This window comes from Salmo salar, chromosome 08 (genome assembly GCF_965601325.2).
Source record: "Salmo salar chromosome 08, fSalSal1, whole genome shotgun sequence".
NCBI classification, from domain to species: domain Eukaryota; kingdom Metazoa; phylum Chordata; class Actinopteri; order Salmoniformes; family Salmonidae; genus Salmo; species Salmo salar.
The window spans coordinates 17,845,001-17,871,266 of NC_138298.1; the positions used below are offsets into that span (position 1 = coordinate 17,845,001).

The 26,266-nt window shown below is 45.4% G+C and overlaps 1 protein-coding gene across 12 annotated transcripts in view; it reads right to left on the bottom strand.

Moving 5' to 3' along the window:
* Positions 1-26,266, bottom strand: part of LOC106610060 (teneurin-3) — a 447,182-nt gene that overhangs the window by 104,447 nt on the left and 316,469 nt on the right. For all 12 annotated transcript variants that reach the window (XM_014209182.3, XM_082978414.1, XM_014209189.3 and 9 more), the window contains 2 exons: positions 23,600-23,719; positions 251-465 (listed from right to left, as the gene is read on the bottom strand). In XM_014209182.3, coding sequence (XP_014064657.1) covers positions 251-465; positions 23,600-23,719 — 335 coding nt within the window. The remainder of the gene's footprint in view (positions 1-250; positions 466-23,599; positions 23,720-26,266) is intronic.

Sequence of the window (26,266 nt, forward strand, 5' to 3'; positions counted from 1 at the left end):
AATATGTCTGCCATTGTTAAAGATGATACATTGGCCCTGTCTGAAAACTTAACTAGCCTTCAAATTCTTGATGCCTCCCATGCTTGACTCTTCAATGTGTTGCCTCCCTCTCAAAGCTCATTGTAGGGGAGGGAAATTGGATCGTCTCTTCCAATGAGCTTTGAGATTCCATCCTGCCTGAATGTTTGAGTGTGACAGTCCAATTACACCTCCAACCTAATGTGTGTGTGTGGGGGGGTGTCCTTCCTACCTGTGTATGCGAGGGGGGCAGGCCCTTCCTGCCGTAGACCCCCACCAACGCATCCCTCTGGACTGAGATGTTGAATTTGAGGAACTGGGGCTGGTCAATGTAGAGCTGGGAGCGCCAGAAGATCCCTGGTGGGACTTCCTGAACGGCCCTGCGCCCAACGTCCACCTCCCCCGTGTCTATGGTGTTGTTCTCCTGGAGGAACACCCCTAGTTTACCTAGATAGAGGGAGAGAGAGGGGGAGGGGAGGGAGAAAAGAGAGAGATTAGATTAGCATTCTGAATGACAGAAATATGGTTCCAGTTTAGGACAACATGTTGAAGTAGTACGCACTTGTAATGATGAAAGTGAATGGAGGAAGGCATTATCACTACGCATTTGAATACAGATTGTTAGCGGCGGCCTGCATTCAGCCATCAGATTAAGATGATAATCCTCATAACGTCCTCGTAATGAGGCACTAGGCTGCTACAGTAATGTTGTAATGAGGTTCTAGGCTGCTACAGTAATGTTGTAATGAGGCATTAGGCTGCTACAGTAATGTTGTAATGAGGCACTAGGCTGCTACAGTAATGTTGTAATGAGGCATTAGGCTGCTACAGTAATGTTGTAATGAGGCAATAGGCTACTACAGTAATGTTGTAATGAGGTACTAGGCTGCTACAGTAATGTTGTAATGAGGCACTAGACTGCCACAGTAATGTTGTAATGAGGTACTAGACTGCTACAGTAATGTTGTAATGAGGCAATAGGCTGCTACAGTAATGTTGTAATGAGGCATTAGGCTGCTACAGTAATGTTGTAATGAGGCAATAGGCTACTACAGTAATGTTGTAATGAGGTACTAGGTTGCTACAGTAATGTTGTAATGAGGCACTAGGCTGCTACAGTAATGTTGTAATGAAGCACTAGGCTGCTACAGTAATGTTGTAATGAGGCACTAGGCTGCTACAGTAATGTTGTAATGTGGCAGTAGGCTGCTACAGTAATGTTGTAATGAGGCACTAGGCTGCTACAGTAATGTTGTAATGAGGCTTTAGGCTGCTACAGTAATGTTGTAATGAGGCATTAGACTGCTAAAGTAATGTTGTAATGAGGCACTAGGCTGCCACAGTAATGTTGTAATGAGGCAGTAGGCTGCTACAGTAATGTTGTAATGAGGCACTAGGCTGCTACAGTAATGTTGTAATGAGGCTTTAGGCTGCTACAGTAATGTTGTAATGAGGCAGGGGGCTGCTACAGTAATGTTGTAATGAGGTACTAGGCTGCTACAGTAATGTTGTAATGTGGCAGTAGGCTGCTACAGTAATGTTGTAATGAGGCATTAGGCTGCTACAGTAATGTTGTAATGAGGCAGTAGGCTGCTACAGTAATGTTGTAATGAGGCATTAGGCTGCTACAGTAATGTTATAATGTGTCAGTAGCCTGTTCTCAGGTCTGTTTATACTGTGTTATGGTCGTTCTAATGAGGCAGTAGGCGAAACAGTAGCCTGGTCTCAGGTCTGTTTGTACTGTGTTATGGTCGTTGTAATGAGGCAGTAGGCAGAACAGTAGCCTGATCTCAGGTCTGTTTGTACTGTGTTATGGTCGTTGTAATGAGGCAGTAGTGTAACGGCTGTCTTCGTCGTCAGATGAAACAGATAAGTCATCGTCCGAAAAGGTGGACCAATACGCAGCGGAGTGAGTGTTCATATTCAATATTTAATTAATAGAAACACTTTAAACAAAACACGAAAATGAACGACAGCCTACAGTTCTGCTAGGTACAAAACTAAACAGAAACAATTACCCACAAAACCCAAAGGAAAAACATGCTCCTTATGTGTGACTCCCAATCAGCAGCAACGAGCTTCAGCTGTGCCTGATTGGGAGCCACACACATGGCCCAAAACAAAGAAATACCAAAACATAGAAAAAGGAACATAGAATGCCCACCCAATGTAACACCCTGGCCGAACCAAAATAAAGAACAAAAAAACCCTCTCTATGGCCAGGGCGTTACAGTACCCCCCCCCCAAAGGTGCGGACTCCGGCCGCAAAACCTGACTCTGAAGGGGAGGATCCGGGTGGGCCTTCTTACGGCGGCGGCTCAGGTGCGGGACGTGGCCTCTGCTCCACCCTTGGCGTCGCCCTCTTAGGTGGCGCACCTGGCCGCGCCGAAGGTCTGGTGGGCGACGCTGACTGCGCCCGGCTGGCGGGCGGCGATGGCTGCGCCCGGCTGGCGGGCGACCCTGGTTGCGCCCGGCTGGCGGGCGGCGATGGTTGCGCCCGGCTGGCGGGCGACCCTGGCGGCTCCGACGGCACTGACCCAGGATTCACCAGGCTGGGGAGACATGATGGATGCCTGGCCCTGGGCACAGGCACAGGACTCACCAGGCTGGGGAGACATGACAGAGGCCTGGCCCTAGGCGTAGGCACAGGACTCACCGGGCTGGCGGGCGTCCCTGGCCACTCTGGCAGTTCAGGGCAGTCTGGCCACTCTGGCAGTTCAGGGCAGTCTGGCCACTCTGGCAGTTCAGGGCAGTCTGGCCACTCCGGCAGTTCAGCGCAGTCTGGCCACTCCGGCAGTTCAGCGCAGTCTGGCCACTCCGGCAGTTCAGCGCAGTCTGGCCACTCCGGCAGTTCAGCGCAGTCTGGCCACTCCGGCAGTTCAGCGCAGTCTGGCCACTCCGGCAGTTCAGCGCAGTCTGACCTCTCTGGCGACTGTTGACTGGCGGGCAGCTCTGACGACTGTTGACTGGCGGGCAGCTCTGACGACTGTTGACTGGCGGGCAGCTCTGACGACTGTTGACTGGCGGGCAGCTCTGACGACTGTTGACTGGCGGGGAGCTCTGACGACTGTTGACTGGCGGGCAGCTCTGACTGCTCTGGACAGGTGAGACCCACTGGAGGCCTAGTCCTGGGAGGTGGCACAGGACGGACCAGGATGGGGAGACCCACTGGAGGCCTAGTCCTGGGAGGTGGCACAGGATGGACCAGGATGGGGAGACCCACTGAAGGCCTGGTCCTGGGAGGTGGCACAGGATGGACCAGGATGGGGAGACCCACTGGAGGCCTGGTCCGAGGAGGAGGCACAGGATAAACCGGGCTGTGGGGGAGCACTGGAGTTCTGGTACGGACACTCTTTACCCACACTCCAGGCTGAATGCCCACTTTGGCCCGGCACGGGCGGAGAGCAGGCATTGGGCGAACTGGACCCTCCCAGCGCTCTGGAGACACAGTGCACAACGCCGGCGCAGGATAACCTGGACCGAGGAGGCGCACTGGAGACCAGACGCGCTGAGCTGGCACCATCCGCCCTGGCTCGATGCCTGCACTCGCATGGCACTTGCGGGGGGCTGGTATGTAGCGCACCGGGCTTTGAACGCGCACAGCATAACACGGTGTCTTACCAGTACCACGCTGCTTCCGGTAAGCACGGGGAGTTGGCTTAGGTCTACCACCTGACTCCGCCAATCTCCCCGTGTGCCCCCCCCCAAAAAAATTGTGGGGCTGCCTCCCGTGTCCGTTGCGCTCCCTCTCCTCATACCAGCGCCTCTCAGCTCTCGCCGCCTCGATCTCCCACTGTGGGCGGCGATAATCCCCAGCTTGAGTCCATGGTCCTTTCCTGTCCAGGATTTCCTCCCAAGTCCATGACTCCAGATAGCCTTTCTCCTGGTGCCTGTCCTTGTGCTGCTCCTTCCTCTGCTGCTTGGTCCGTTGTTGGTGGGTAATTCTGTAACGGCTGTCTTCGTCGTCAGATGAAACAGATAAGTCATCGTCCGAAAAGGTGGACCAATACGCAGCGGAGTGAGTGTTCATATTCAATATTTAATTAATAGAAACACTTTAAACAAAACACGAAAATGAACGACAGCCTACAGTTCTGCTAGGTACAAAACTAAACAGAAACAATTACCCACAAAACCCAAAGGAAAAACATGCTCCTTATGTGTGACTCCCAATCAGCAGCAACGAGCTTCAGCTGTGCCTGATTGGGAGCCACACACATGGCCCAAAACAAAGAAATACCAAAACATAGAAAAAGGAACATAGAATGCCCACCCAATGTAACACCCTGGCCTAACCAAAATAAAGAACAAAAAAAACCCTCTCTATGGCCAGGGCGTTACAAGTAGGCAGAACAGTAGCCTGATCTCAGGTCTGTTTGCACTGTGTTATGGTCGTTGTAATGAGGCAGTAGGCAGAACAGTAGCCTGTTCTCAGGTCTGTTTGTACTGTGTTATGGTCGTTGTAATGAGGCAGTAGGCAGAACAGTAGCCTGGTCTCAGGTCTGTTTGCACTGTGTTATGGTCATTGTTATGAGGCAGTAGGCAGAACAGTAGCCTGGTCTCAGGTCTGTTTGTACTGTGTTATGGTCGTTGTAATGAGGCAGTAGACAGAACAGTAGCCTGGTCTCAGGTCTGTTTGCACTGTGTTATGGTCGTTGTAATGAGGCAGTAGGCAGAAGAGGGAACCAGAACCAAACTACTGTAACACACTAGTGCCAAACGCCTGCTAATGTTAAAACCACAGAAATATAAGTCAATGGTAAATGTTGTAGTTATTTTATTTCTATAGTCCAGACACCCCATTTCAGTCTTTGTCACCACCACATTAACGAACCCCGGCTCACGGTCACACACTTTACCAGTAATTTCCAGTAATATTATAACTTACAGTAACACAGTATGTGTGTGTTTGTTTGTGAGAGAGAGAGAGAGCTATAGGCTACCTCAGAAGGGAATAATGGCGGTCACGGGGGAATTGACTGGTCTGCTATGGTTACTAATGGACAATAGCTGTTGTTAATAATCCATTAATTATTGCAGAATTGGTTCAGGGGACCTGTGGTGTATTCGTGAATGGTTCAGGGGAACTGTGAGATTCATAACGCCACAGAGAGAGAGATAATGTGTGATGCAGTACATGCTTACAAAGGGCCCGTTCCACTGTCCGAAGAAGCAATTAGACACAAAATGCTGCATGCTGGTGAAACACTGGTCTCTGGCTCTCACACTCTCTCTCCTTCTCTCTCTCGCTCTCTTTCTGTCGCTCTCTCTCTGTCGCTCTCTTTCCCCTTTCTCTCTTGCTCTCTCTTTCTCTCTCTCCCTCTCTCTCGTTCTCTCTCTGTGAGCTAGGGTAAAAAGTTCCCTCGTACCGTAAAACTTCAAATTAAATGGCAAAGTTTTACGGTATTTATGAGATTCTGCTGCCCTCAAGCAGTAAAGATGAGATGTGTTTGAATAGTAACACAATCAATATCATACTGTGTATTGAACTGTCCAGTCCACCATGAGAAAAAAGATGAGCATCTATCTATCAGCGCAATAAGCCACACAAAACACCAGCACACAACCGCTTAAAAACACCATTCACCCAAGTGTTAAGAAAAACGAACTATCCATCAACATAACATTTTCGTGTGTCCAACAGTAGATACATAGATGCTTTCATAGAATGTCTGGCTCTCTCTCTGTTATAATCCACTATGGCTGAACAGTGTTGCCAATGTATTGAGTGTTGTCAGAAGTCGGGAGTGTTGTAGGGAGTCAGATTACTGTTAGTAATCAAACAGTAATCTGTATTAGCAGCTCTTAATTGTTGGAACATCACTGGCAGAACTAGATCAACACAGAAGTAGGGAAAGCCTTTCTCTTGATTATGTGGTTTGTCAGGGTTATGTGGTGCATCAACAAGGACAAGGATGAACAAGGTGAAAGAGACAATGGTGTGTGTGTGTACAGTATGTGTGTGTGTGTATGGTTGGACCTATGTCATTACTGTGGCGTTCTGCATTAGCATCGAACAGCCCCTGTGATATGCAACTTTTCAGGGAAGTTAGAAACCAATATACACAGGCAGTTAGAAAAGCCAAGGCTAGCTTTTTCAAGCAGAAATTTGCTTCCTGAAACACAAACTCAAAAAATTTCTGGGACACTGTAAAGTCCATGGAGAATAAGAACACCTCCTCCCAGCTGCCCACTGCACTGAGGATAGGAAACTCTGTCACCACCGATAAATCCACTATAATTGAGAATTTCAATAAGCATTTTTCTACGGCTGGCCATGCTTTCCACCTGGTTACCCCTACCGTGGTCAACAGCACTGCACCCCCCACAGCTACTCGCCCAAGCCTTCCCCATTTCTCCTTCTCCCAAATCCAGTCAGCTGATGTTCTGAAAGAGCTGCAAAATCTGGACCCCTACAAATCAGTCGGGCTAGACAATCTGGACCCTTTCTTTCTAAAATGATCTGCCGAAATTGTTGCAACCCCTATTACTATCCTGTTCAGCCTCTCTTTCGTGTCGTCTGAGATTCCAAAAGATTGGAAAACAGCTGCGGTCATCCCCTCTTCAAAGGGGGGGACACTCTTGACCCAAACTGCTACAGACCTATATCTATCCTACCCTGCCTTTCTAAGGTCTTCGAAAGCCAAGTCAACAAACATATTACCGTCCATTTCGAATCCCACCACACCTTCTCCGCTATGCAATCTGGTTTCAGATCTGGTCATGGGTGCCCCTCAGCCACGCTCAAGGTCCTAAACGATATCGTAACCGGCATCGATAAGAAACAATACTGTGCTGCCGTATTCATTGACCTGGCCAAGGCTTTCGACTCTGTCAATCACCACATCCTCATCGGCAGACTCAATAGCCTTGGTTTCTCAAATGATTGCCTCGCCTGGTTCTCCAACTACTTCTCTGATAGAGTTCAATGTGTCAAATCGGATGGCCTGTTGTCCGGGCCTCTGGCAGTCTCTATGGGGGTGCCACAGGGTTCAATTCTTGGGCCAACTCTTTTCTCTGTATACATCAATGATGTCGCTCTTGCTGCTGGTGAGTCTCTGATCCACCTCTATGCAGACAATACCATTCTGTATACTTCTGGCCCTTCTTTGGACACTGTGTTAACAACCCTCCAGACGAGCTTCAATGCCATACAACTCTCCTTCTGTGGCCTCCAACTGCTCTTAAATACAAGTAAAACTAAATGCATGCTCTTCAACCGATCACTGCCCGCACCTGCCCGCCCGTCCAGCATCACTACTCTGGACGGTTCTGACTTAGAATATGTGGACAACTACAAATACCTAGGTGTCTGGTTAGACTGTAAGCTCTCCTTCCAGACTCACATCAAACGTCTCCAATACAAAGTTAAATCTAGAATTGGCTTTCTATTTTGCAACAAAGCATCCTTCACTCATGCTGCCAAACATACCCTCGTAAAACTGACCATCCTACCGATCCTCGACTTCGGCGATGTCATTTACAAAATAGCCTCCAATACCCTACTCAATAAACTGGATGCAGTCTATCACAGTGCCATCCATTTTGTCACCAAAGCCCCATATACTACCCACCACTGCGACCTGTACGCTCTCGTTGGCTGGCCCTCGCTTCATACTCGTCGCCAAACCCACTGGCTCCAGGTCATCTACAAGACCCTGCTAGGTAAAGTCCCCCCTTATCTCAGCTCACTGGTCACCATAGCAGCACCCACCTGTAGCACGCGCTCCAGCAGGTATATCTCTCTGGTCACCCCCAAAGCCAATTCCTCCTTTGGCCGTCTCTCCTTCCAGTTCTCTGCTGCCGATGACTGGAACGAACTACAAAAATCTCTGAACCTGGAAACACTTATCTCCCTCACTAGCTTTAAGCATCAGCTGTCAGAGCAGCTCACAGATCACTGCACCTGTACATAGCCCATCTATAATTTAGCCTAAACAACTACCTCTTCCCCTACTGTATTTATTTATTTATTTTGCTCCTTTGCACCCGATTATTTATATTTCTACTTTGCACTTTCTTCCACTACAAATCTACCATTCCAGTGTTTTACTTGCTATATTGTATTTACTTTGCCACCATGGCCTTTTTTGCCTTTACCTCCCTTATCTCACCTAATTTGCTCACATTGTATATAGACTTATTTTTCTACTGTATTATTGACTGTATGTTTGTTTTACTCCATGTGTTGTATGTGTCGAACTGCTTTGCTTTATCTTGGCCAGGTCACAATTGTAAATGTGAACTTTTTCTTAAATTGCCTACCTGGTTAAATAAAGGTGAAATAATAATTTAAATAAATAAATACTGTGTGATAATAATGCAGCAGCTTCAGCTCAGGCTAGACACCACCAGCTCTGACAGCTATACATACACTGATCAGATGACACACACAGATCAGATGACATACACAGATCAGATTACATACACTGATCAGATGACACACACAGATCAGATGACATACACTGATCAGATGACATATACTGATCAGATGACACACACAGATCAGATGACATACACTGATCAGAAGACACACACAGATCAGATTACATACACTGATCAGATGACATACACAGATCAGATGACACACACAGATCAGATGACACACACGGATCAGATTACATACACTGATCAGATGACATACACTGATCAGACGACATACATTGATCAGATGATATACACAGATCAGATGACACACACAGATCAGATGACACACACAGATCAGATGACACACACAGATCAGATGACATACACTGATCAGATGACACACACTGATCAGATGACCTACACAGATCAGATGACACACACAGATCAGATGACATACACTGATCAGATGACACACACAGATCAGATGACACACACAGATCAGATTACATACACTGATCAGATGATATACACTGATCAGATGACACACACAGATCAGATGACACACACAGATCAGATGACATACACTGATCAGATGACACACACAGATCAGATGACATACACAGATCAGATTACATACACTGATCAGATGACACACACAGATCAGATGACACACACAGATCAGATGACACACACAGATCAGATGACATACACAGACCAAATCACATACACAGACCAGATCACATACACAGATCAGATCACATACACAGACCAGATGACATACACAGATCAGATGACATACACAGATCAGATCACATACACAGACCAGATCACATACACAGACCAGATTACAGACACAGATCAGATGACATACACAGACCAGATGACATACACAGATCAGATTGCACATGATGCCATGAAGGAAGACAAGAGCTGTGTTCGAATACTCATACTAACCACACTAACCGTACTATTTTTGATGTGATTGAGTATATAGTATATAGTATATATATGCTTATTGATCATAGTATGGAGCTACAGTTGAAGTCGGAAGTTTACATATACCTTAGCCAAATACATTTAAACCCAGTTTTTCACAATTCCTGACATTTAATCCTAGTAAAAAGTCCCTGTCTTAGGTCAGTTAGGATCACCAGTTTATTTTAAGAATGTGAAATATCAGAATAATAGAAGAGAGAGTGATTTATTTCAGCTTTTATTTCTTTCATCACATTCCCAGTGGGTCAGAAATTTGCATAGACTGAATTAGTATTTGGTAGCATTGCCTTTAAATTGTTTAACTTAGGTCAAACGTTTTGGGTAGCCTTCCACAAGCTTCCCACAATAAGTTGGGTGAATTTTGGCCCATTCCTCCTGACAGAGTTGGTGTAACTGAGTCAGGTTTGTAGGCCTCCTTGCTCGCACATGCTTTTTCAGTTCTGCCCACACATTTTCTATAGGATTGAGGTCAGGGCTTTGTGATGGCCACTCCAATACATTGACTTTGTTGTCCTTAAGCCATTTTGCCTCAACTTTGGAAGTATGCTTGGGGTCATTGTCCATTTGGAAGACCCATTTGCGACCAAGCTTTAACTTCCTGACTGATGTCTTGAGATGTTGCTTCAATATATCCACATCATTTTCCTGCCTCATGATGTGATCTATTTGTGAAGTGCACCAGTCCCTCCTGCAGCAAAGCACCCCCACAACATGATGCTGCCACCCCGTGCTTCATGGTTGGGATGGTGTTCTTCGGCTTGCAGGCCATCGTTATGTTTGGAAAACTTAACGATGGTCATTATGGCCAAACAGTTCTATTTTTGTCTCATCAGACCAGAGGACATTTCTCCAAAAAGTACAATCTTTGTCCCCATGTGCAGTTGCAAACCGTAGTCTGGCTTTTTTATGGCGGTTTTGGAGCAGTGGCTTCTTCCTTGCTGAGCGGCCTTTCAGGTTATGTCGATATAGGACTCGTTTTACTGTGGTTATAGATACTTTTGCACCTGTTTCCTCCAGCATCTTCACAAGGTCCTTTGTTGTTGTTCTGGGATTGATTTGCACTTTTCGCATCAAAGTACGATCATCTCTAGGAGAAAGAACGTGCCTCTTTACTGAGCGGTATGATGGCTGTGTGGTCCCATGGTGTTTATACTATTGTTTGTACAGATGAACGTGGTACCTTCAGGCGTTTGGAAATTGCTCCCAAGGATGAACCAGACTTGTGGAGGTCTACAATTACATTTCTGAGGTCTTGGCTGATTTCTTTAGATTTTCCCATGATGTCAAGCAAATAGGCACAGAGATTGAAGGTAGGCCTTGAAATACATTCACAGGTACACCTCCAATTGACTCAAATGATGTCAATTAGCCTGTCAGAAACTTCTAAAGCCATGCCATCATTTTCTGGAATTTTCCAAGCTGTTTAAAGACACAGTCAACTTAGTTTATGTAAACTTCTGACTCACTGGAATTGTGATACAGTGAATTATAAGTGAAATAATCTGTCTGTAAACATTTGTTGGAAAAACTACTTGTGTCATGCACAAAGTAGATGTCCTATCCGACTTATCCAAACTATAGTTTGTTAACAAGAAATTTGTGGAGTGGTTGAAAAACGAGTTTTAACGACTCCAACCTAAGTGTATGTAAACTTCCAACTTCAACTGTAGTTTGTAACCCAAAAGTTCCCGGATATCATACTAAATTCGGCATAATATGAAGCATACACGCAGGGGACACTATTTCCGTACTTTAGGGACCATAATGCAATTCTTCAGGAAGTGAGCGTGGCTTCACATCGTTTTCAGATTTGAAGAAAATAGCGGAAAATATGCAGCAGAAGTACAACGAGAGCAGATACAAATTCATTGCTTTAACTAATTATGACAAATGTTAAGAAAATGTTGAGCAATGTAATAAAGTCATGACCTTACACGTTATCTTGGCTGACAATTTGTTAGCTACGCTGCACTTACGAACCACATAGCATATCATTACAGCAGTATGTACCGATATGTTAGCTAGCTACCTAACGTTAGTAGTTAAACATCAAACTTGCCAGTATATTAACTATAGGCTATCTAACTACTGTAATAAAGATAATCTAACGTTTTACCTAATGATATATAAGGAGGGCATTTGCACAACATGTTTCACAACAGCACACAACAAAACTCCAGAGACATATTGAGCAACCAACTGATACCAATCACGACCACACCCAGAGACTGATGGCGGACTAAGCACTCACACAAAAATGTCAAGACACGAAAGCACCCTAGCCACACGAACTGACCACTGGTGTAAAGAACAACATTCCATGAATATCGCAAGCACCCAGACACGAATTACCAGAAATACACACACACACACACACACACACACACACTTAGGTGTGTTGGACTCCGAGGACAAAGGACACTGCCAAGGGCCAATGGGAAGTCGACACCACCTGGAGAGTGGACCGTCCCTCCACTCATCGACCAGTCAGGAGAGCGGACCTACTAGACTCAACGTCAACACACTGTTATTTCATTGTATAAATTGGATGTACACTATGTTTCGGGGCTCTCTTCTGCTAGTTCCCTATGAGCTAAACGAAGGAGTCCGTGCATGCTTTGCCAAATATCTTTGTCTCATAATAAACTGCCTTACTATAAACTGAATCACCTGGTCCAACGTCTTGACTTGGTCTCCTTCTCAAATAAGGAATCATCAACAGAATTGGTAGCAGAGGATGGTTTCAAACTCCTGAATTCGGTCCATTAATGGTTGATGTGAGAGGAGACAAGTCCGGGACAATCTCGTAAGGACGGGTGACCTGTTCGCAGGAGACATCGGCGATTCTGCCCGCCCCAGGAAACTGATCAACGAGCTCGACTAAATAAGGTAAGCAGAGCCTGTTAAAACAAAATCTGCATATTGTATTATAGTCTTATCCAAATTCTGATCAGTAGTACTGGGCGTGAGTATGAATTGTTGTCGAAATTGTAATAACTGTAATTAAATGTTAAGGCTGAACACAAAGATATTTGACTGAATAGATTTTAAGTTAGTTAAGTCCTGTGTGGACCCGTCCTGTGTGGACCCGGCCTGTGTGGCCCATCATTGATAGAATATATCTGTTGACTTGGGGGACGACTGACGTGGCAACCAGTTGAGTCCACCCATATTATTCAGATTAATTAAAAGTAGATAAAGAGTCTGTTTGTAGTCCTGTGTGCACCCGTCCTGTGTGGACCCGTCCTGTGTGGACCCGGCCTGTGTGGCCCAATATTGATAGCATAAATCTGTGAGATTCGGGGAATGACTGGTCTGGCCACCCGCTAAAATTCACCCGTATTTTTCAGGTTTATTTCAAGTAAATAAGCAGGCCTGTGTGGCCCCAAATTTTAGGGAAACGACTGTTGGTATGGGGGAGGACTGATTTTGGAATCGGCTGCAATCTACCCATGTCATACAGAAAACTTAAAAAGTGGTAGATTCATTCGGCTGAAAGAAATGAGTATTAGAATAGGTATTGTTTAAACTTATAGAATAGGCTGATTCAGCCTCGTCCCGAATTCAGTAAACTGCATACTGCTCGGTGAGACTTGATAGAAGTGTAGCTCCTTCCGACGCGACACTATAGGTGCAAACCACGTCCCGGATGTCAGTTTATTCTGCCCGGTAGTCTAGGAAGGAGCCATAATTTGCTGACCCGCATATTTGTATTCCTTGCTGCATAATTGTTTATAAATCTGTTCTGATTGTATGTGTTTGATAAACTGCATTTGTATAAGCCTGATTGAAAGTTTTATAGTTAATTCCGGACTGGTAATTGCAAGTTATTAAGGTCCGTTCCTTGAGACCCCGACCAATTCGAATAAATAAACTGATGTGGCCGCCGTGCCGTGAATATTGCCTGGGAAATTAGACAAGGAATAACACTTTGTTTACGAGGGTGGGGCACCAAAGATAAGTCAGTGTCCGCGCCATGAATACATCGCTGGTTCCAACCAGCGACGGGCTAAGTATACAAAGTTAGTGGAACGCGCCACTCAAACCCTTAAGGCTAAATAGCTAAGGTATGTGCAGGTTTGAATATGCCTGGTCCACCAAGGGAGGGAGGTCATATGCCCGCCCTTGATGTACAACAAATTGTAATGTCTGTATGTGAGAAAACTGACGGAACTTTCTGCAGCTCTCTCCACACAGATCCGCAAGGTCAAAGAGGGGGAGCTGTTGGGAGACTCGCCACCACTGAAGGTAAAAGTTGGGGACTGGGTGAGGGTCAAAGTCCACAAGAGAAAGTGGCTGGAACCCAGGTGGACTGGGCTGTACGAAGTGAAGGAAGTTACTTCACACTCTGTCCAGGTCAAAGGTAAATCAGGAGCACCTTGGCACCACCTTACACATTGCACTCCAGCCCCAACCCCTTCCAGAACTTTGACTGAAACCAGGGCCGATTTGCGCGCCCTACATAAATTCGATTCCAACCACTGAAACCTTAGTTGGGGAAAATGGGACAATGGCTTCCGTTTCCACGACCTAAGGCACCACGCCCAGGGTCGGGGTACATCCCTCCCTGGGAGAGGCTGGGGATATCAGCTCCCCTGTTTGTTATTTTTGTGAGTGTACACTACTAGGCTGATCACCACCGCTATTGACCCTGGTCAGGCTGATAGGGGCCTAATGTTTCCTTTGCTTCAGGTGGAAGACACTGAACCCGAGTATGCATTCGAATAGTTTAGTTTTCACGCCTGCCACGCGGGAGGCCCGGGTTCGGATCCCAGCCCATGCACCAGGGGACTAAAATGTAAGAAGATATGTTTTGCCTGGAGAGATACGGTTGCTAGCGTTTGTTTAAGATATAAATGTAACGTTTTGATAGCTTGATTAGTTTAAATTGAAAGGCTAACTAATTAGAAAATAATAGCAAGGGAATTTTGATATAATACGTTGTCTGTTGCTGGAAATGGCATACAGAGAAAGAGTTGAATGATGTTATTTTTATAAGTATGGCGATTTAAATGTTACTTTTAAAGTCTTGGATATTTCATAAATGTGAAGCTGGTTATTGATTCTTGGTTTGAATGTTTAGGTAACACCAGTGCATTAGAAAAGGAAGTTTATGTATTTAAACATTATACTCTGTTTCCATTACGTGGAAAAATGTCAAGTCATTAAAGTGAATTACAGGTGGAGTTAATTTTATAATTAACTGGGAAGGTGCACATTAAACACAGTTGTGTATAATGGCGGGGTATTCCTAGCAAACAGAATGGGCCGGTTTGCAGACAAACTGAAAGGGTTTTAGGGTTTTAAGCAATCTTGGGTCAAATTGGTTAAATAGTACGTTAAAATATGGGGTTTCATAGATTGAAGTACAGTATTGTATCCAAGGGTAGCGCATGTTCAATTAAGTTTAAAACTAATGATTGGGGGGAGTACAATGGAAGTATAAGCATTTTTAGGTTTTGTTTGTAGTTAACTTTTGGGTTTCTGAATCGGTGTAGTATGAGGAAATGCTGACCAAGTGGTTATTTTATGGAATATGGAGCGCTTAGCTCTTTGGGGAAAAATTCCTAGGGACATGATATATTAAAGGGGTAGACACACATGGCATTGTAAAGTTTTATTTTCTGAGTTTTAATTAAACACGTGAAATTCTTTTGATAGGGAATGTTCTGGGAACTTGAGATACGAAATCTAGATAAGGTTATTAGCTTTCATTTGTCTAATGTAGTAAGAAAGAAAAAACGGTTCTGAAAAGGGGTTATGACTTTTTTGACTCCACTGGTGACTTTTCCTTTTGTGGTCTGATCAGCCGCAATGAAAAGCCATTGGATGGTGAATTTAAGGTCATTTGGGATACTAACTTTAAGGAAACTAGGAGAACTGATAATTATGATGGAGTTAAAGTTCTTAGACACAATTGATAATTTGAACCAATGAGAAGACAAAATGACGAAAAGGGTACAATAATTTTTCTTTGGGGAGTAGTTCAGATTAGTCATTTTGATCTGATTATGTTACGTGAATATCGTTTGATAAGTAGGGGTACTTTTTACATTATCTAGATAAGTTTATTTTCCCTTAGGAAGTCAGCTGTGGTTGTATTTAGTGGAAGAGATTTAAGACAACAAGACTGTGGAATTAATATAATAGTAATATTATATTTTGTTGATAAAACAGGTTAATAATGGTAGACTTAAGCCAACAGGACAGGAATATATGACATCTGTAGGGAATCCAGGATTATTGAGGGTATCGAGATAAATGTAAGTAGCTATGTAATAAGACCATGAGACATTTAGTACTCCCCTGCACTGCTGAGACCTTGATGGGTTGGAAGTAGAAGGAGGAGAGCATAAGCAAGGAAGAGAAGATAAAAGTGAAACAGAAGAATTAGATAACGGTTAGTGAGTGGAGACCAGCATAGTTAAATTATAAACAGGTGAGGACAGAAATAACACTGGGAGAGACAGAAAAGACATAAGAATAGAAGATAGAAGGATCATTTAGTTAGGTTCATTTAGTTAGGATATTAATACATGGAGAGACTATCGGCTCCATAGGCATGTATTATAGTTTTGATTTTAAGTTATGTTTGGTAAAATTCGCTAGGAAAAGATATGATAATTTAGTTGAAAGAAGTTGTTCAATCTTAAAGAAGATAGGACACTTGATAGAGAAATGCACAGGGTATTTAAGGATGAATGCCCCAGGGAGAATTGGACATGTGGTATATGAAAGGGGGCAATCCTACAAGAGAAGGGCTGACATAAGGATAATTTACTAACCTTACAAAAGACATTGTTAAGAAATGCAGCAAAATTGATACATGGTTTGAGCCATGTATAAAAAGGGGGAGTAAGGGGGAGTATAGTAGAGCAGGCGATAGAACAGGATAGGATGCTACTAGAACAAAAACATTTTTTGTAGAATGTCCATTCCAACATTTGGAAATGGACTTATTGAACTATTCCGAATTGAGGGGAAGAAGGGGTATTTAACAATAACAGATAAGCATAGCAAATGGGTAGAAGTGTTCCCAACTTACTTGGTGGACATGATTATGGTAGCTAGAATATTAGGACAAGATATAATCCCTAGTGTTGATACTGGGATCTATCTCTTTAAATGATGGATGACAGTTTAGCTAATCAGGTAGAGCCTATAGAATGCCAGAGTTAGGGAGAATAGAGATACCAGAACAGGTAGACATAGAAGTTAAAGATATACTAGCAGAGCACATGAGAAGACTGTTTGTTAACCAAACCCGTATGTCCAAGATTTTGTGTTCAACAGGTGAATTACAGGAGAAGGTGATTCACTCAATCCAACCAGGAGACTGGGTGTGGATCCAGTCCCTGAGGAGAAAAGACGGGAAGCAGCCCCGTGGGGAAGGCCCATACCAGGTTCTGTTAAACCATTGCCTTTGCCATTAGAAAAGCTGAGAGAGTCACTTGGGTCCACGTTACCCACTGCAAGGAGGTATGTACTCATATGAGCACTGCTGATCACACACAGAGTTAGGAGAAGAACCGAGAACCAACAAGGTCCGGGGGTTACCTCCTTAACGAAGATTTCCTATCCCGACCATTCATCACTGTGTGTGCTCCTAGAGGTGTGAGTATGGGGTGGTACCAAGCAGAGAGACTAAGGGCAGGAGAGGGTTGACGGTTTTTGGGAAGAGTAGAAACTCTGAGCTGCATCATAGTCTAATCTTTCTGATATATTCAGATCCACCACCTACTGGTACTAAACATAGGTTACCGTTGTCATTGAGAAGAAGTAAAAGATAAACTATATAATACACTGATGAGTGACGTACAGAATAAGGAATCAAAGAAGATCAAGATGTAGAATTTAAGGTAAACATTAAACAATTTCCTGGGGAAGCAGACAACTTTACAGGAATTGGGGTTGGCCAGATTGTACTCAGCCAACCCACCTCGGTTCACCTAAATTCTGGATGAATACCAGTGTTATAGATACAAGAATGGTACCGAGAACTAAGATGATTTTAATGGCTGAAAGTAATCGTTAATGTGACTAACTTAGGTTTGAGAGATGAATAGAACATTCTTAACCTCACAGCACCTATAACTGATGAAGGGTGGGCTAGTACCAGCAAAGGACGCATACGACAGAAATTACCACAAAGGGTGGTTAGGAATTTCGCCCTGGGGTTATTGGTCTAACCAGTTCGAGTTAGTCATCAGAGGCCAGTTGTAGGAGGCTAAAGAAGGTACAGGAGGAGTTTTGATCAGGATGGGATTAGCTTTGTCTAGATGGATGCTATTGGCATCCTCAGGGAGGTTCCAGATGAATACAAAGTTATGAATCAAATATGTGAAGGCTTTAACACTACATTATGTTGGTAGTTGACAATAAATAATAATGTGGATTGAATTGATGACATCTTTTAATTAACAGAGATTAATGAATGAAACAGGGGATGCAGTAAAGAGGTTCTCTGACCAATTATCCGCCACCTCCCTCATGACCTGGTAAAATAGACTGACTCTAGATAGGTTACGGGCAAAGAGGATGGTGTAGGTAGAATGATTAGGTTCATTGCTGTACGTACATTTTTGATAACACAGATCATGTTTGGGAAATGGAAAAGTGTTGCAAGAACTGTATTATGGGCTGCTTTCACCTGTATGAGTGTGTTTGGGTTGTGTGGTTGTTGTTTGGTCCCGTGTGTAAGAGTTTTAATCACCAGAACTCTAGAGAGATGGATAACGGAGCAGATGGTGAGCTACGGACCGAGTCAAAGTTCAGATGAATGAGACGACAAGTACCTACCGCCGAGCAAGCCTGTTTCCCTTTTTCTTTGTCACGTCTTGCAGACGTGAAGAGGGGGATTTGTAATAAAGATAATCTAACGTTTTACCTAATGATATATAAGGAGGGCATTTGCACAACATGTTTCACAACAGCACACAACAAAACTCCAGAGACATATTGAGCAACCAACTGATACCAATCACGACCACACCCAGAGACGGATGGCGGACTAAGCACTCACACAAAAATGTCAAGACATGAAAGCACCCTAGCCACACGAACTGACCACTGGTGTAAAGAACAACATTCCATGAATATCGCAAGCACCCAGACACGAATTACCAGAAATACACACACACACACACACACACACACACTTAGGTGTGTTGGACTCCGAGGACAAAGGACACTGCCAAGGGCCAATGGGAAGTGGACACCACCTGGAGAGTGGACCGTCCCTCCACTCATCGACCAGTCAGGAGAGCGGACCTACTAGACTCAACGTCAACACACTGTTATTTCATTGTATAAATTGGATGTACACTATGTTTCGGGGCTCTCTTCTGCTAGTTCCCTATGAGCTAAACGAAGGAGTCCGTGCACGCTTTGCCAAATATCTTTGTCTCATAATAAACTGCCTTACTATAAACTGAATCACCCGGTCCAACGTCTTGACTTGGTCTCCTTCTCAAATAAGGAATCATCAACACTACCCAACGTTTATTGACTTGATTCTCCCCATCATTCTTAGCTTAGCTAAACAGTGTAGTATCGTCGTTGTGCGTTCTCAATGGACATTCGGGTGCTTTCGTAAATTCGCTCTGGCTATCTACTCCGATTAAGAATAATGAATTTACGAGCGCTCAACACCCGTTGAATATGGCCGGTGTCAGTAAACGGTCGGCAAAAAAAGCGTAATTCAATTGTTGCAAGCAGCACAGTTACAGTCACCAACACTCTGGATAACATGAAAACTGCCTAACCAGCTCTGCTAGGGAGAGTAAAATGGTCCGACTGGTCTAATTTGTGTCTGGAAGTAGCTAGCAAGCTAGCCAACGTTAGCTTGGGTGCTTGACTGCTGTTGTAAGGTCAGAAAGCTCAAATCAACCCTACTCCTCGGCCCGAGCATCCAGTGTGCGCTCCGAGAGCGAAACGTACTGAATTTACAAACGGACAATCTGACACTGCTCTGAATTTACTAGCGCACTCTGGCACTCCAGAGTAAATTTATGAACACACCTGAAGTCGTAAAATGTCTAACTAGTAATTTGTTACGCTAACTAGTTAGCAAGAGGTTGCATAGCAACAGCATCAACTTCCGGTAGACAGGCCAAGAGCTAGAACGCTCAACTGAAAGCATACTGTTTGTTTACAGTATACTAAAATGAACTAATACTATATAATATGTAGTATTTACTCATTAAGTATGTAGTATACAGTATGTTAGCATGGGTATTCGAACACAGCTAAGGTCTTCCTAAAATGATACGGCAAACCATACATTATCCACAGTTCTATAAATGTGTGTGTGTGTACATCATTAATGCATAAGATTGTGTGAATGTAACATGAGTATTTCATTCTAGTTCTGGAATTTTAGCTACATTGTCTTCTAGCTTTAATACACTGTCTTCTAGCTGTATTACACCGTCTGCTAGCGTCACTACACTGTCTGCTAGCTTTACTACACTGTCTTCTACACTTTGCTGTGTCACTCCACCTAGACCTGTCAACAAAGCCCTTTCCTCTCGCCCAGTGCAACTCAATCCAACACTTCCAATCATCTGTGAGAGTGAGTGATTGCTCTCCTGCTCTTCCTCCCCCTGGGTAGACTCTCTTATAGAGAGAGTGCTTTTAGGTTACCTGCCTATCACAGAGGTGAACAACAACATGTCCAAAGATAGGTACTGGACACACACACACTGGCACACACACACACATACACACGTGATGCGCGGGTTGACTCATAACCCGCAGTCCCCGCGATTATATAGATGTAGGATCTTAATCTGAGCCAGTTTGCTACAGCAGGAAAAGAATCCTGCAGCAACAGGAAATGTGAATTGTTATGTTTATTATTATTAATGGACATTTTTGTAGGGGAAAATCAAGTTTCAAATTTCAAAGTGGAAATTACAAACTTCAGAAGCTTTTTTAAACCTCAAACACACAACAAGTTTTAGAATTATTTGTAAAGTTGGAACGTTCTCCTGCAACAGGGTGATCAAACTAAGATCCCACTCCTGTATCCACAGGGCGGGCAGGTTTAGGGTCATGAAATATTTTGTGGATGAAGGGCGGGTGGGTGGCCGGCAGGTTGGATAAAGAGAAAACGATCCATCAAAAAAAATCCATAAATGTATGATCATTCTTGTGCAATTCATATCTATATGATACATTGATGTTTTTCTTTCATGATTTTGATCTGGCATTAGGGCGTAAACCTAAGCTTTAGGGCCTAACAGTACGCGTGCCAAATACACGCCAATAGCCAAATGCTTTTGGGAACTTGGCAGAAAAAGTTAACGGCGATCCACTGAGGCAAAAAGGACAAAAAAAAGGAAGTGTTCAGCACATGTTGTATATTAGTGGGTTAGGGTCGGGTGCAGGCCTCCTATTTATCACACATAGTCGGGCGGTTGCAGACGGGTTATTAGCAATTAGCAATTAGCAACAGACACACACACACACTCACTCACTGAGACGAGTGTGAAGGGAGAGTCAGCGTATATTTATCAATGTGTGCATGTATGTTTAGATGCACTTAGATGTGTGTCTGTGCGGTGTGTGTGTGTGTGTGTGTGTGTGTGTGTGTGTGTGTGTGTGTGTGTGTGTGTGTGTGTGTGTGTGTGTGTGTGTGTGTGTATGTCTGTCTGTGTCTGTGTGTGTGTGTGTCTGTGTGTGTATCTGTGTGTGTGCTCATGTCTATTTATGGTAGTCCATTCATTCACATCAGTGAACAAAGCCATAGGCTGTCACTGCAGATCATTGATGGCTCCGACTCACACAGAGAGAGAGGAAGAGGAAGAGGAAGAGAGAGGAGGCCAAGGTTAGTTGAAGGAGGAGAGAACGGAGGAGGCTGTGTTAACACAGCGTCATGGCTGTGTTAATTAGTCTGTTATGATGAGGGCTGGAAGAGCTCATTACATTGAGAGCTTTCATTACTTCCTCACTTTGATGTAAACACTATCATGTTAGCATGACCACTCTTCTTCTTCCTCCTCCTCCACAGTGGTTTTTAGCCTCTCAGTTCACCTCAGTTAGAGATCTGTCTGTCTGAATGTTGTCTGAATGGTGGTGACGGTCACTGTTACCTTGTACTGTCTGATATCTGTTTATCTAACCAAACCTTCAACCACATAAAAAGAAAGAAGACGGGGATGGAGGGAAGAGGGGAGGGATGTTTGGAGGGACATGGTGAGTGGAAGAGACACGACGGAGAGAGAAAGAGAGAGAGAGAATAAAAGAGAGAGAGATATTATCTACTTCACTTGCTTTGGCAATGTTACCATGTGTTTCCCATGCCAATAAAGCCCCTTGAATTGAACTGAATTGAGAGAGAGAGAGACGAGAGAGAGAGAGAGAGAGAGAGAGAGAGAGAGAGAGAGAGAGAGACCGAGAGAAAATGAAAGAGAGAGAGATGGCCTGGTCTCAGAACTGAGTATCAACCTAATTGTGTCCGCGAAGGTTAGGAGAGGGGGAGGAGAACGACTCTACCCTCCCCTGTACAGGGACACAAGCACTGGAGGGACAGGAGCACATGGGGACGCACGGACACATCAAATCACTAGCACAAGAAGCAGATCACCTGCATCTCAAATGGCACCCTATTCCCTATATAGTGCACTACTTTGGACTAAAGACCTATGGTCCCTGCTCACAAGTAGTGCACTAAATAGGGAATACAGTGCCATTTGGGACGCAGGCTAAGCCTGTCTCCCAGTGGGAGATGAGACAGTGGTGGAAGTACTGGGACTCATGCTAGTCCATTCTCTCCTCAGCTCTCTGCAGTATGATGGATTTATTTCATCTCTACTAGGCTCATTGTAGTCTACACTCGACCCAAATTAAGAAGAAAAAGTGTGTGATTATAGATTCTCATCACTCGCGACCCCACTTCTCACATGCCCAGGTCCCACTTGGGGTTCCCGACCCATAGTTTAAGAAACCCTGCTCGAGTCAGCTTTCTGCTGCCCAGTCATATACTTAGTTTGTAAGGTCAGTCCACTTCCAGAAAAAGCCACTCTGTCTCACCTCAGCCTACAGAGACCAACACAGAGTCTGTACTACCTCGAATACCTGCAGTACTACCATCCCCTCTCCTCTCCACAGGGGATTCAGAGTGATGGTGGACATGGAAAAGGAGTGTGTGTGTGTGTGTGTGTGTTACAAAGGTGTTGGTGTGTTGGTGTGAGAAAGGGATCGATACAGAGAAACATTGGTGTGTAAGACAGCTACAAAAAGTGTGTGTGTGTTATTAGAGCTGTAGTGTGTGTCCGATGAGGATACAGTGTGTGTCTGGAGGTCAGTGGCAAATAGAGTTTGATAGAGTGACTGCATTATGAAGTGTTCAGTGGGAGTGTGACCCGGCTGGTAGTCTTCACACATGCGCGCGCGTGCGCACGCACGCACACACACGCACGCGCACACACACACACACCATTTGGCTGGGCTATGCCTTTGGATAATGGGCCGGGATGAATGATGGCAGTGTGTGTGTGTCTGTGAGTGTGTGTGTGTGTGTGTGTGTGGGTAGACTCTGCAAAACACTATCTTTAGACAAAGAAATCTGAGGACATTCACACTTTAGGAAGCTCTTTCTCTAGTGCTTCAGTGCAATGTTTAGTGAATAGATCAAAGCAGACCTCATGCAGATGTGAGTGGTGGTTTATCCCACTGACTCTGCATTCTCCTTGGGTTTCTCCATAGAGACACAAGCCCACCCACACAGCCATATAAACAGCACTAAAAGAAAGAGCTATAGGGTGGCAGGTAGCCTATCAGTAAAGATCGCTGGTAACCGATAGGTTGCTAGTTCGAATCCCCAAGCTGACTAGTTGAAAAATCTGCCAATGTGCTCTTGAGCAAGGCACTTAACCCTAATAGCTCCTGGAAGTTGCTCTGGATAAGAGCCTCTGTAAATAACTATGTCAAATGTGAGAGGTACAGTATAACCTTGTCAGTGTGGTTAAACACTGTGTTTCTATGTGGTCAGGTCACTGCCCTCTCTCCTAATACTGGGACTTTGCATATCAATACTGGCCCTTAAAGCCTCTGGCCACTATGCACACAGGGCCCAATGGGTCGGTCGGTCGGGGGTGTGTGTGTGTGTGTGTGTGTGTGTGTGTGTGTGTGTGTGTGTGTGTGTGTGTGGTGTGTGTGTGTGTGTGTGTGTGTGTGTGTGTGTGTGTGTGTGTGTGTGTTCTAGCCTCCTTACCGTTATCAGCAGACAGTGCGGTGATGGTGTTGGGTGTGGTGTCTGACCTCCCCTGACCGTTCTCAAAGCCGTAGCCCTCTGTCTCCTGCATCTGCCAGTTCAGACCAAACAGATGCATGGCTACAGTAGGGGGGAAAGAGAGAAAAAATGCTTGTTACTCTCAGTGGTTGAGGGCTTAACAACACACACACACACACACACCACAGTTTACCTAGTGGCGAGTTAGAGATGGGATGTCTAATCGAACTCTATCAGATAAAAAGACAACAGGAGAAATATCCCTCCATCGATTATGGTTTGGGTTCTAACAAGCTCTGGGATTGGCTGGACCCGTCAGGGTGTGTATATATCTGAACCTGTGTGTGTGTGTGTGTGTGTGTGTGTAGGAGGTGAGTTGGGAGTTGTAGAAAGATAATCTGTCAAAATAAGAGCAGGTATTGTTTGAAAACTCCAATATGTTAACCTGAGCCCTGAGAGGAGAGAGAGAGATGGAGGGAGGGAGGGAGGGAGAGAGATGGAGGTAGAGATGGAGGGAGGAAGCTGGATGGAGGGAGAGATGGAGGGAGGGATCTGGAGAGAGGGAGAGATGGAGGGAGAGATCTGGAGAGAGGGAGAGATGGAGGGAGGGATCTGGAGAGAGGGAGAGATGGAGAGAGGGATCTGGATGGAGGGAGAGATGGAGGGAGAGATGGAGCCAAGCAGTTTAGCGCATTAGCATCAAGCCGGCCCTCTGGCTGCATATAATTCAATCCCACACCTTACTCTCTCCTTCCCTCCTCTCCATTTCGCTCTCTCTCTGAGTGCTTCTGCGAGAAGCCACACTAAGAGTGAGGAGACATGCGAGAGGAGACAGTTTCTAGTTTTTAACACTGTTTCAGCGCCGTCTGGAGCCGTCATGGCTGCCGAGGGCTTTAGTAGGAGCCAGACATGATGGAGGCCTGAGGACTGTGACTCAGACAGTACTGGAGGGCCAGTAGCAAGTCTGGTGAGAATGACTGTTTAGTCCCCCCCCCCCCCCCCCCCCCCCCCCCACCACACACACACACACACACACACACACACACGTGTCAGTGTGTGTGTGTCCTGTGTGAGTAACAAGCCTGCCTGGCTGCACACTCTAGCTCTAATGAGGGGAGTTTAGTCGTGCACACAGCCCCCTGTGGTTTTCTACCTGAACACACACTCACAACCACCTATAAATCACTATAAAAGTAGGGGATGTTGCTGTATACTGGCGCTGTGTGGTGGGGCGTATGTGTGTGTGTGTGTTCTGTATAAGTGTGTGTATTTGTGTGTGTGTGTGAGCTGGATCTAGGATATCTAGACGTTATAGCTGCAGGAAATGGAAGCGACAGAGAGGGAGAGTAAGGGACAGAGAGAGGTCGAATGGTGGAAAGAGAGAGAGGTAGAGAGAGTGAGGGAAGAAGAGAGGTAGAGAGAGTGAGGGAAGGAGAGAGGTAGAGAGAGTGAGGGGAAGAAGAGAGGCGGAGAGAGTGAGGGGAAGAAGAGAGGTAGAGAGAGTGAGGGAAGAAGAGAGGTAGAGAGAGTGAGGGAAGAAGAGAGGTAGAGAGAGTGAGGGAAGGAGAGAGGTCGAGAGAGTGAGGGAAGAAGAGAGGCGGAGAGAGTGAGGGGAAGAAGAGAGGTAGAGAGAGTGAGGGGAAGAAGAGAGGCGGAGAGAGTGAGGGGAAGAAGAGAGGCGGAGAGAGTGAGGGAAGAAGAGAGGTAGAGAGAGTGAGGGGAAGAAGAGAGGCGGAGAGAGTGAGGGGAAGAAGAGAGGCGGAGAGAGTGAGGGGAAGAAGAGAGGCGGAGAGAGTGAGGGGAAGAAGAGAGGCGGAGAGAGTGAGGGAAGAAGAGAGGTAGAGAGAGTGAGGGAAGAAGAGAGGTAGAGAGAGTGAGGGAAGAAGAGAGGTAGAGAGAGTGAGGGGAAGAAGAGAGGCGGAGAGAGTGAGGGGAAGAAGAGAGGTAGAGAGAGTGAGGGAAGAAGAGAGGTAGAGAGAGTGAGGGAAGGAGAGAGGTAGAGAGAGTGAGGGAAAGAAGAGAGGCGGAGAGAGTGAGGGGAAGGAGAGAGGTAGAGAGAGTGAGGGAAGGAGAGAGGTAGAGAGAGTGAGGGAAGGAGAGAGGTAGAGAGAGTGAGGGGAAAAAGAGAGGCGGAGAGAGTGAGGGGAAGGAGAGAGGTAGAGAGAGTGAGGGAAGGAGAGAGGTAGAGAGAGTGAGGGAAGGAGAGAGGTAGAGAGAGTGAGGGAAGGAGAGAGGTAGAGAGAGTGAGGGAAGGAGAGAGGTAGAGAGAGAGGGGAAAAAGAGAGGCGGAGAGAGTGAGGGAAGGAAGGAGAGAGGTAGAGAGAGTGAGGGAAGGAGAGAGGTAGAGAGAGTGAGGGGAAAAAGAGAGGCGGAGAGAGTGAGGGAAGGAAGGAGAGAGGTAGAGAGAGCGAGGGGAAGAAGAGAGGTAGAGAGAGTGAGGGAAGGAGAGAGGTAGAGAGAGTGAGGGGAAGAAGAGAGGTAGAGAGAGTGAGGGAAGGAGAGAGGTAGAGAGAGTGAGGGAAGGAGAGAGGTAGAGAGAGTGAGGGGAAGAAGAGAGGTAGAGAGAGTGAGGGAAGGAGAGAGGTAGAGAGAGTGAGGGGAAGAAGAGAGGTAGAGAGAGTGAGGGAAGGAGAGAGGTAGAGAGAGTGA